The 13,121-nt window shown below is 33.6% G+C and overlaps 1 protein-coding gene across 10 annotated transcripts in view; it reads left to right on the top strand.

Moving 5' to 3' along the window:
• LOC113512185 (homeodomain-interacting protein kinase 2) overlaps positions 1-13,121 on the top strand; it is a 133,452-nt gene that overhangs the window by 97,140 nt on the left and 23,191 nt on the right. For 8 of the 10 annotated variants that reach the window (XM_052893824.1, XM_052893822.1, XM_052893823.1 and 5 more), the window contains exons 3-6: positions 2,675-2,820; positions 9,335-9,528; positions 11,668-11,737; positions 12,605-12,740. In XM_052893824.1, coding sequence (XP_052749784.1) covers positions 2,675-2,820; positions 9,335-9,528; positions 11,668-11,737; positions 12,605-12,740 — 546 coding nt within the window. Of the gene's footprint in view, positions 1-2,674; positions 2,821-5,526; positions 5,749-9,334; positions 9,529-11,667; positions 11,738-12,604; positions 12,741-13,121 lie in introns of those variants that run through there. The other 2 variants (XM_052893819.1, XM_052893825.1) reach the window with 2 other exon arrangements.

Below are 13,121 nucleotides of genomic sequence, written 5' to 3'. Positions count from 1 at the left end.
CTTTGTACAAAATTTGTTTGTTTGGCCACCTCTGTCTCATTCGTGTTTCTACCGTGAAGTAGTTGTTTTTACAGAGCTGTGTTTCGATTTGAAGGATGGGATATGGCAGTAAATTTACTGTGCACAGAGAAATAACACCTGAGTTCTCAGGAATGGCAACGCATGGAGGGTATTATGAGCGAAACAGTATACTCTATTATGCCCAAGGTACAAAAGCTCATGCCTATAAGCGACGGGTTCCACTTTTCACCAGGTGGGATGTCAGCTTGTTTGCCATTCTAAGTAGTACTCTTAAACCTTTGTTTCATATGTTTTATAGCAGAGGTGGCTAACCGGTCGATCGCGACTATTAGTCCAGTCGATCGTGGCAAAGCAAAAATATAATATTTTGCTAACCTAGCGGAAAATGCTCAGACGCAGTGCTGTATGCATGCTAATATAAATAAGTAATTACTAAGCATAATTTTCAGATTTATGTTTTCCCTCTTAATAAAATACTACAATACTACATAATTGAGTACTGAATTATATTGTTTCATTTGAGATTTCAGGAAGTATTTAATTGGTAGATCGCACAGGGTCTCGACAGGAAACAGTATATCTTGGGTCTAGTCAAGTGGTCCACCTCTGTTCTATAGCGTTTATGCTCACATATCTGTAATAATTGTTTAAGTTTTTTCATATAGCATACTAGTTTTACATGCAACGTTGATCGCGTGAGCGGAGTACGGCATTAAAAATAGGCTATGTCCTTCTCAATTTTTTATAAGGCATGCACTGTTTTAATGATGGTTAAGAAGTAATAAACCACGACGCGACCTATGCTTGTTTAATACCGTAGTAGTATGAAAAAATCACATGCACATTATCGCCGTGCGGTCCCAACATAGAAGCCACTCCTTTTCGCATGGTCGTAAGAGGCGGCTAAGGAAGGACAAGGGATGCGCAGCAGCGTTAAAACATCTTCAAAACCTAACTGCGGTTGTCAATCTGCCCGCCAAACGTGGCAACTATTGGCAAACCCCCCAAGAGCGATGCTAATATTCAGCAATGGTCAATTAAAGCCTGATATGATGATGATAATGTATAATAATAATATTAAATCTTATGGCGTCTTTCAATATAGGTAGATTTTCATTTATAGCATATTCAGTAAACAGTCTCATTATCTTCTAAATGGAACTAACGAGTTTGTTTACCTACAAACGAAATAATGGATTTCTGTTGCTTTATTTTGTATTATTGTTTATTTTTAAGAAAAACAAAATAATAATAAATCAATTTTAGAAAATTATACGGGAACATTCAATATCACTTATACTAAGCGCTTTAAAATGTAGATATTAGATACATAAACACCCTTATCTTAGGGGAGACCCATGATATTTTTCCCTATTTACAAGAAATTGTTCTGTGTTATCTATCTTTATGGGGACAACAATAGATGTTATTCAAAACGTTCACTAATGGGGCAATAAAGATAGGCAAATGGGTACATTGCTTAATTTTCTAATCACCTTTCAGTCCCTTTAATATATTTCATATTCGAAACTGTAATTACCAATGAGTAATTAATGAACTTATTAGTACGTAATTGTAATTGGTATAATAATGTACGAATAAATACTTTATAATTATACTTCTTAAAATATATTAATATTAATTATGTCGGTACTCCTAATTGAATTTTGAATTTTAAATGCTGAACTTGAAATTTTCAGAAAAGAGCATATTCCTTTTTAAAAGGCTGGCAACACACCTGCAATTTCTCTGATATTGCGAGTGACTATGAGAGACGGTAATAACTTACCATCGGATAAGCCGCATGCTAGTTTGCCCCCTATGTTATATAAAAAATGCAGACTATATTGGGACGAATTTAAGATCACAAATTGCCAAGAAAATTAAATGCAGTTGCGGCATCTATTTAAATATATCTCTTACTAAAAAAGAATACCTCTTACATGTAGTGAATTTTATTCATATTATGTTAGGTTACTTTTTTAGATCTTATGCTTTAACTTTACATTATTTATTTATTTATTTATTTAACACTTTATTGCACCAACATAACATGATTTGTTAAAACAATTTTCAATACGTATAGTGTAGTACAAAAGGCGGTCTTATTGCTTATATTTAAGGCTTACGTAGAGTCAAATGCAAACTCTCAAAGGAGAGTACGTTTTTTGTTTGTACTTGTACTATTATCTACAATATTTTCTGTGGTCCAATGAAGGAGCGGATTTGACTGTCGTATTTATATGTAAATGCGAAAGTTTGTAGCAATGGATGAATGTTTTTTTTTACTTTTTCATGTAAAAATACTACATGTATTTTAATGAAATTTTGTACATGGGTAGGTTATATCCTAACTTAACATGTAGTATACATTATATACTGATTCACGCGGATAGTGCCGCAGTATACAGCTAGTATGCAATATCATATAAATAGTCGTATATTAAAAACTATTATCATATTCTATATTCATACATGTTATTATTAAAATATAAGTAATATACTGTTGATGGAATATGCTAGTTGTATCTAGTTTATTTAGTAAGAAATTATAAAATAACTTGAATGTATTTTTTTTTATAAATACGTACATATTACACATAGAAAACACTCAATCGACATCAAATTAAATATATACGATGGTTGTTTTCAGAACAAGTGTTGGTCAGGCGTCGGGCCGGGCTGCTGCGCCGCGCCCGCCGTGCCGAGTCGCGCGTGCGATGCGGAGCGGTCCCCGCCGCCCGCGCCTCCACCCGCTCCGCCTGTGCATTGTACCAGACCCTGCTGCCGCGACGCGACGTTAGTATACCTACATCTACAGTAATATTATAATAAGAAGGATTTGTATTTTTGTATGTATGTTTGTAATGAACAAACTCAAAAACTATTTTGCCGATTTCAAAAATTCTTTCACCATTAGAAAGCTACATTCACTCTGAGTAACCTAGGCTATATTTATTGCTAGAAAACATTAGGGATCCTTACTAAAACTTTAGTAACGTAACTCGAGGTGTAAAAAAATGTTATAAAATATTTTTTGTCGCGTGCGCTGCGGAAACTGTTGGTGATAGAACAAAAGTATGTTCTACAATATTAAACAAAATATCAATAACTACAAAAAACTTCGCGATACTATAGGTCCAACTATTGTCGTTATGTTACAATAATCACTTTTTAAAATGTTGTAAAAATGTCCACCCGTGCGAAGCCGGGACGGGCCGCTAGTTTTATATAAAACTATTTTTGACCTGTACCATCGTACGCGTGGATTTTAGAAAGAGGAAAACTAATGAAGTAGAATAAATAGTTCTGAATAGATTATCACGAAAACATATGCCGGATTTTAAGGAAGTCCTTCAGGAATACGACTGTGTAAACTACATTAATTGTTACGTACATAGTTTTTGCGCGAAGATGGAACAAGTACGAAGATAGTCACAAAATTTCAGAAGTTATTCTTTTGGCATCTATTGGTATTACGAGTATTTAGACCCTTTATAATAATTTTTCTTAATTATCCCCATGTACAGACATCGTCTAGTATTTTTTTATATCAGTAAAGTTGCGCTTTTCCTGCATTTTTCTGATACTTAGAATTGCAAACATGCTGAATCGTTGACGGCCAATCTGGTGGGTAATGATTACCTTTTCCTTTATGCGTGAACAGTATTATGGAGTTCTCAGAATATACTGTAATATAATAAGGTACCTTTTATGGGTTGCCGTCTAGAATATAGTCTATTAAAGTTTTCGGCGTCTGAGTGTGCAAATATTCAAACATCCCTGTATTTTTTTACATTTATAACAGGTATTGATGTTGAAGTATAGAAAAGGTCTAAATTTTATTTTGTTCCGTGTCGAAAACTGTGATGCGATTTTGATGATTATTTTTCTAATTAAGAGACTTTCCTTCGGTGTTGACTCATCCATCCCATATATTTTGACAAGTTCCACTTGTCTCTATTAATGTCTCTCTCTACTGGGAAGTAACAGGGGATTTTATTTCACCTACTTCAAATTGAAGTCGGTTATTTCTGAGAAAGAAAGGTATATTACCTTTCTTTCTCAGAAAGAAAGGTAATATACCTTTAGAAAACCGAAAATAATAATATTTATTTATTCAGACAACATAAAGTCCATTTTGTTAGCTATAATTTACGTAATCTATGTTAGTAAGTTAGTGGTGAAACCACTCTTATTTGATAACCTACCTAATACAATATTTTATTCCAGTCAGTATAAACATAGAGTATAGACAGTTCAGACAGTCCATTTTGCCGGCAATTGTCTCCAGGACATTGTCTGAAATCTGACGAATATTATCGACAAGCCCAATTGATTGATTTGTGAGTTCATATTATTAGAACAAGAAATGTAAAATCCGATATTAGAATCGGATGCCTTGTAGACATGTTGATATATACCGTTAATATAATCGTTTAACATCAGACAGGCTGTAGGCAGGCTGCAGGCTGCTTGTTTGCCATCGTGGTGTTATAAAAAATAGATATAAGTTTTAATTATCTATTAGAGGAAAATCATGAAAATGTGCAATACTTTCACTTTAATTTCTTCGATGCAACAGATTATTTTGCATAGCGTAACTAAAATTTATTAGACCATGATCATGATCACGTAGCATTTATTATGTTGTTAATTGTTATGCACGAGTAATTGAAATAAATTATTAACTAATTCACTTTAATTATAAATGTATAAAATAATATTAGATAAATTAAAAATTAAATCCTGCTCCCTGGTAAATCCATCATTCTAAAGCGGTAGGTCATATTTGGCTATTGTTTTTAAATGTTCTTAGTAGTTCGAACTAATTGAAATTTGGGTACAAAGTATCTTGTCCTACCTGTCCAAACATCAAAAATATTTTTAGTTCAATTTGATCCTATTTATTCGTATATCTAAAATTTCATATCATTTCAACATCAGTAACGCATGTTTGAGGAAAAGAGATAGTTTATATCAATCTGGCACGTCAGCAAATAAATAACACTAATCTCGAACGTACACGTGTCCTAATACTGTCCCACTCACACTCAGGGCATGAAATGAGATAGAAAACACATTAATGTAAATTACGGCATTCAAAGAACTTGTGCGTACGCACTTATTTACGAGTATTACAAGTAATGAATGGGCTTGCACAGTGTTGCCAGATTAGGTATACTTTTCGCAATTTTTTTTGTTGTTGGAGAAATTTTAGAAAAATAGAATTTTTAGAGAAGTATTTGGAGTGTTTGTGTTGGTTTCTGTTTGGGCGAAAGAGAAAGGAAATCGTATTAATTTACAGAAAACATTATTTATCAACTGGCTGCATCTGGCAACGCTGCGCTTGCGTACAATATGTGCGTGGCATTTGTTCTTTCACGCTACCCCAACTACTACCTGTGACCCCCACTACATTGCTACTCGATAAGACCGCCACCCTTCGAGCGCGCAAGGGCGCGGGACGCTCAGTTAGTAATCGCCCTCGACGATGCGCGTACGCAGCTACACTAGCGAAGTAGAATTTATTAGTGTAATATTTTTTAAATTAACGCGAACAATTTTAGACTGTTTATGACATAAGTAAAACGTTAGTGTATAATAGTGTACAAAGTTGTATAGTGTATATTTGATAATGGATCTCACAATGCCTAGAATTATTAAGTACGACTACGACGACGATGATTATTTGAACGAAGAAGAAGAATATATTGTAGCTGATATGTAAGTGCAGTCTTATAATTCATTTTTTATATACTTGTATATAATAAATTTAATTTTCAACAACCAAAGTATAAATTCGAGGTTTTTAATTTAAAGATAGTATGCTAGAAAGCTATTTACATGTATTTAGCTTTGCAGCAAGATTTGATTGAAACTGGAATTGAGATTAGTCCGTACAAACAGACAGAGAAACAAAAAAATTGAAAACAATCTGGATGTGTTCTATTTCACTTCTAACATCCATCTGATTCGGTTTATAGCTTGTTTTTTTTTTCAATGCACAGACATTCGACATCTATAGTTTTATTATATGAAAAATTTCAAATTAAAATTCTCTATTTATTAAAATTTAATTTATAGGTATAAGTATCTTTATATAGGTGTAAGTATGCCTATATAAAAGTAGTTATACCTACCTATATAAAAATCAAATGTATATAGACCAAAAATGTATTTTTCATTTAAAGATATTACCTATAATAAATGCGTTACCGGCTATAATTTAAATATCAATTTGTCAATATTTTAAAAGGATACCTATATGTCTAAATAATAAATATTATTTATTTCACAATAATAATAAATTTATTTATTATACAATGTATACATATTAAATTAGAATACAATGATGACAAACTTGTTGACAAATTAATAATAGTATTAATAAGCAAGTAACAGTAGAAAGATAATGTGATTGAAAAGTTTTCTCGGACACTGTGAATGTTCACAGTGTCCGATTCAATCACTACTACATAGTAGTGATTGAATTGCAATTTTATAGCGTATTCCATACAAACATTGGTTTTATCAAGTCTATGAGTACGCATAAAGGCGGTAAAATATCGCACTGCCGAAACAGCGACGCCGTTCATGGTAATTGGCGACCCTCTCCATAGAACTTTGGGGACGGCTTTTACATGTAACATTTCTAACTTCTATGTACTTAAAGATACGATATTTTATATAGTATCAGCTTTTGCCTACGGCTTCGCTTGCGTGTAGTGTAGAATAGAATATGCTATTCTGTTTTTAAAACTCTACATTCAGCGGTTTCAATTAGGGGCTGATATGGGCCAGTCAGTCTATCAGCAGCTTTTATAATATATAGATTATATATATATATATATATATATTGGGTGATTTTATATTACAATGGAACATTTTTCCTCTAGTTTGTTACCTCATAACTCCGTCATTTGTAATTCGATTTGAAAAGATAAAAGAATACGTACTTACAGATTGGTCCCATAGAAATTTTATCAAAATGTAATCATAAGTTTATTTTTTTAACCAAAATGACTAGGTTCCAGCTATTGGAACACAAGAAAAATGTTCCACAAAAAACGACTTCAGGGATGCAGGTGTCCCGCACACATTCACAGGCATAGGGGCGGGCCCCTTTGTGTGCGTGACTTAATGCACATTCATTCAATGCCGATTATTTCTCTTGGTGTACAGGAATTTCGGTATAAATGTCCATATGTTATTATTATTTCATTTCTTCGCTATTTGACATAAATGTAAAGCATAATTTCATAAAAGATTAATGAAAATAAGTAATTCTTTTGTAAGACAGTATTCCACAGCGCGTACCTACCGACTAAGGAATTGAAAATAATTTTAATTCGTATTCGATTGATTGGAATTTTATTCATTCATATTTTATTCATATTGGTCTAATGTGTAAATGTTAATTATAGTGATTATAATTAAATTACACTAATGAATTATAGGAAACAAACATATTTGCTTTCATGTTCAACATTAGTAAAGATATTATAAAACAATTAGGCAAATTGCTCCTTTTGTGCTTTGATTCGCATGCATTACTAAATATGTAACTTAAGTATAGTAATAAAGGAATAGTTATCGAAATATAATTAGGCACTTTTCAAAAGATAATGAATCCTGTATATGGAGATCTCTACAGGGTCAGCGACGTGTACGTCACCCCCTTAGTGTTGCAGGCGTCCATAGGCTACAGTAACCGTTTACCATCAGACGGGCTGTATGCTTGTTTGCCACCTTTGTAGTATAAAAAATAGCCTAAACATTGAAGTTGGTGTACATGTATTTATTTATTTCTGTCTTTATTGTATAATAAAACTTGTTACAAGTGACGAGCGTATATTGATTCGTACTTTAATAAATTAATATCAATAAAATCGTACTATTTCAGACATATGTACCCATCGTTTATATTCATTAGTATAATTTTATTTTAATTATTTATAATTTTGGCATTAGACTAATTGAAATAAAATACGTATCAATCAAATTTTATAATATTATTTCAAGTATTAAAAATTTGCTTTATAATAAAATGATTTTAATTCGTTATAAAATAATTTTATTATAAATTCCTTGGTAATTACATACGCGGTGTAGTATACTATCGATTTAACAGTACAATTACCTATTTTAATTTATATTGAATTTTTACTTTACATATACGTAAATTTGCAAAGAAATCTTTAACCCTGTTTTCTATGAAAATGCCATACGAACTAGATCTTTTCCCCAAAATGCAGTACATACCTTTTGTATTATTAAATTCGTTTCTTGAAACTATGTACTAATAACAAACGATAAAGTTCTTTTCCCCTGAATTCAGTACACACCTTTTGTTTTTTTTTTTATGCAACTTAGAATTGTAATAAACAAGCCCGACTTCGTAATATTAATTATTTTGACTTCTTCCCGCTTGCAACATCCCTACAGCTCTTTGCATTACATCTGCGTTCAAATGACGTCGCTCCGTGACGTAAAAATTGTCTCAAAATCCAAATTTGTTCAAAACATTTTTCAAATTATTAATACATTCTTTATTGAAACATACAGTATCTATTTATATTTATTAAAACATACAGTATCAACAATAAGTTAATAACAATGTTAGCAAAGGCGAACTCATCTCTAAAAGAGATGAGAAAGCTTTAAATCATAATATTGATACAAAATACAAAATTTTAATAAAACGCTATAAAATTTGAACAAATGCATTCGCTTTTGAATTTGTGAAAAAAAAAACAAATGATACCTACTCGATTTTTTTTTACAACCAGCCAGTATGGTATATCCTCTAGATCAAAAAAGTTTACATAGGTATTACCCACTTGCTAAGAAATTATATAATAATTGATTAGTAATTTGAAATACTATGTGTGTCTTAAACTTTTTTGATGTGTGTATTCTAACCAAATAGTTGTTTATAAAAAATTTATTACATTCTTTAAAGTACTTACTTAATAATTTTATATGTTCTAAGTTAATAGACTTAATTTTACTGTTATATTTTTTCAGACTGTAATAAAAATATATAAACATAGCTGATTGGTACCAATAATACTAGTGGGAAAAGATACCCATTTTTCAGTTATTAGAAATTTATTTTATTTGTTATAGCGCCTTGACGGTCTAAACAATCGCTATGAATATTGGTATACACGTTTTATATGGAGTGGAGAAGGATCATATCAGATTGTACAGTAAACTCAGGGTTTACATTCAGGTTAAGTCAGGGTAAAAGCTAGTATTTTAATATTTGTGTTTCCATCTAAATGTTTATTTCATATGTGTCGGCCAGTGTTGGAGATAGCGGGGACCAGCTTCGGGCGCAGGTTGGCAGCGGCGCTGCTGGCGTCGCGGGCGCTGCAGGCGCTTCGAGCGCGGCGGGCGCGCGACACAAGACGGCACCGCAGGTCGCAACGACGACGGCCCACAGCAAGCAGCTGGCGGCGGGTGGGCCGAACCCGCCCCAGCCGCAAGGTAACCACAAACGTAATGTCAACCAATTGTTGTTGTTACCTCCTATTACACGCACACGCGCTAACAGACGCATACATGCGCCATACACACGCACACGCATGCACGCACACGCATGCACGCACATACACGCACACACACGCACACACACGCACGCACGCCATTAGCGTCAAAGGTTAGCGTATTTAAGATAAAATTACCAGGATAGGTCTGACTCTTTAAAAAAGACAAATATGCTCTTATACGTGTGCTTGTGCATAGATGTAAGTTAGGCTGAGGCATTAGTGTGGGCACTAGACAATTCTGGAGTCGGTACGATCCACCTGGCCCCCTTATTAAAGAGGATATCCGCAAAAGAACCATTATAATAATTAACTAATAGCTCGAAGAACTGACAGCTGGTGGGGAAGAAAGGTTCTTGAGTGGCAATCCTGTACGGGTAAACGCAGTGTAGGACGACCCCCCCCCCCCACTAGATGAAGTGATGACCTGAAATGTATTGCAGAGAGTTAGTGAATGCAGGTGGCTCAGGGCCGTTCTTTATGACAGACTATGGGGGAGGCTTATGTCCAGCAGTGAACAGATGATGATGATATGGCTGAAATGATGATGATATGTACACACGCACTAATATATACCCATCAACTCAGAGGAGTATACTACACATATGAGTCATATAATGCATGCTTGCCACATAACACAATGTAACTGGGTAGGTGAAATACAACTAAGCCGGTGATGTTAAAAAAACATATTTTATTTGAGAATTGAGACATACCGATCTACAAATCAAATTGCACCAACACTATACATTATTTAAGGGCAAAGGGCGCTCTACCTAACCACCACCACTAGACTGGAATGTTGTATAAAACTTCAACAAACCTGACAGGAGGTAACAATGCCACGCGTACAGACCAAACCTGTAGTTTGTTTGAATTTTCATGCACCTATCCTTCTTAGACGCTAACTATACTCATCCGGCCCATGTTTAGATCCAATATTTTACGTAGAAGTAAATTGTTCATACATTGATTCCATTATAAACTTGTTCATTTTAATATCGTATCTTTATTTGAATCTACTTTATTTAAATTTGTACTAAACCATTGTTCTAAACACGGTCGGATGAGTATGTTTCGTACCTTATACACTATAGAAATAATGTCATAAAATTATTGTTACCTCTTAAAATCTTTGTAGTGAATATTTGAAAAGAGATCACTATTATGTCCTATGGGTCTCTAGAGTTCTAGACAGTGTAGCATTCTGTGAGAGATCTCGTTACATATAAAGAAGTAAGAATACAATGTGTCGCTATTTCATCTTTTTATTTCTGTGATGTCGTAGAAGGCAATAGAATAAAGTACTAGGCATGGGTAATATGGATATCGATCCGATATCTATATATTGGTGTCCTCTGGACATTGATGGCGGAAAAAAGGTCATCACCCACTTCGATATCTCCCATATCGGTCGGATATCTATTTTCTAATATGTATAAACTTTTAACATTATTTGTTATTGGACCAGTACCTATATACTGGTCCAATAACAAAAATAGATATTGCTATGTGTTATCTACCCTTATAAAGCACAATACACTAGTGCAAAGAGGAAAACTTAACAATAAAATCTTGTGTAACATACCGCTCAGGGATCGTAGTAATAGTAGCTAATATAATCCAATTAACAGGGATAGAGATATGTGTATTGGGACCTTATGGGTTGTCTTTTAATTTATAAAAAATGACAATTTAAAAGTGCTTGTAAATAAGTCTATTTGGATAAAGATGATTTGAATTTGAATGCAACTTGAAATGACAAACAAACTGATGGCTCAACCGTTGAAAGTGATGACCGTCGCCTATAGACATCACAGAATATATTATTAAGTACAGCATACAACCTGCCTACTCCGCAAGAGATTTGGCGTAGATAGATAGCATATAGCACCCATAAAGTGTTACCATTCTTAAAGACTAAGGTGTTATACCTCCTTACCATGTAAAATGAATTATTGATAATAAACAATATCGTTTATACATCTTTGTCCAAGTGCACTGATTTTAAATCTATTAAATAAATTTTTGTAGTTGGTACATTTATATGTAGCTAATACATACATGTCTACCACATACGTGGATACCACAGGCTCCGGCTGCGGCGGTGATGGCGACTACCAGCTGGTACAGCATGAGGTGCTCTACTCCTCGTCGAATAGGTAGTTTAACACTGTAAAGCAATGACCAGAGGGCCTACCATGAAATGTTTTCCGAAATTTCGAAGCCAAACGAAACACAAATTTGATGTTAAAATTACATAATACATGTCGTTTGGAAATATTAAAAATGTTAAAATATTCTTCCTTTGGACTTTTATGATAGGATGTATGACGAACGAAATGTTAAACTCCATTTATTAATCCGATTTTGGTATAAACAAAAACACGAAATTTCGGACTCAATTTCGGATTTCATTTCATGGTAGACGCGCAGATTGTTCGTCCGATGATTTATTTAAGTATGTAATTAGGAAAGTAAACCTTGCCATGCTGATAATCATTAGTAAACGTCTGCAGATGCCTGTTTAGGAGTTACCCAAATGATTTCCAGGTAGAATCGGTTGAAGGCGGTTGCCTCTAGTCCCCATTGCTAACAATCTCCTCCCTCACCCTAGCCAAAGGTTGCCTTTTTGACATAGCTTTTAGTGATAGGTTTCTCTCTCTATTGTTTCCTCCGAAAAACTACAATAGTAAACTTATTACAGATACAAACAATTACAAGTGATATTAAGGCCTCTTAATAATACAATAGTATTCTCTGTAAAATTTATTTCTTGTAATTGTTTGTACCATGTATTCAATTTCTTTTTTGTAGGGAACAATAAGGCCTGATTTTAATGTTTCCTTTTTACCTGACTACATAAATTTATCTAAGTACCTGGTATTTCGGGTGAGTAGTATGTATGTTTGTCTCGGCGTATCTCATTATATAAATAACTTCTTGTACCTTTTAAAAATAAATTTTATTTAGTACTTTTCTTAAAATTGATCTTAGTGTATGAAATGATGCAATAATTATATTTTTAGGTACGAGGTTCTGGAGTTCCTCGGGCGGGGTACATTCGGTCAAGTGGTGAAGTGCTGGAAGAAGGGCACGAATGAAATAGTCGCCATTAAGATACTAAAAAACCACCCCAGCTATGCTCGCCAAGGGCAGATTGAGGTATGTATTCATTCTATTTCACTATATGATATTAGTAGTTAGAAAGTTAAAAAAATCATAAAGTGCATAAAAATGCCTACAAATAGTAAAAAATAGTGCCTACAAGTAGTAAAAAGTAGTCTGTTATTCTATAATGCACTATTGATCACAATAGTGCATTATAGAATAACAGAATAGTGCTAACCAATAGACAAGGACAGAAAATGCTGATTTAATTTCTCAGAAAATAGTAATATCTCGGCGACTAGCTAACCATAGTTAGTAATAGAATAAGTTGTAATTTTTTTTTATACTACTTAGAATAGCAAACAAGCTGATGGCCCACTTGATGGAAAGTGGTAACCGTCGCCTATAGATATAAGCAGTACCATGGACATAACA

Source organism: Galleria mellonella, unplaced genomic scaffold (genome assembly GCF_026898425.1).
Source record: "Galleria mellonella isolate WM207_F2 unplaced genomic scaffold, CSIRO_AGI_GalMel_v1 utg184, whole genome shotgun sequence".
Lineage (NCBI taxonomy): Eukaryota > Metazoa > Arthropoda > Insecta > Lepidoptera > Pyralidae > Galleria > Galleria mellonella.
The sequence above is the reverse complement of the archived record's forward strand: the minus strand, read 5'-3'. Positions and strand labels throughout refer to the sequence as shown.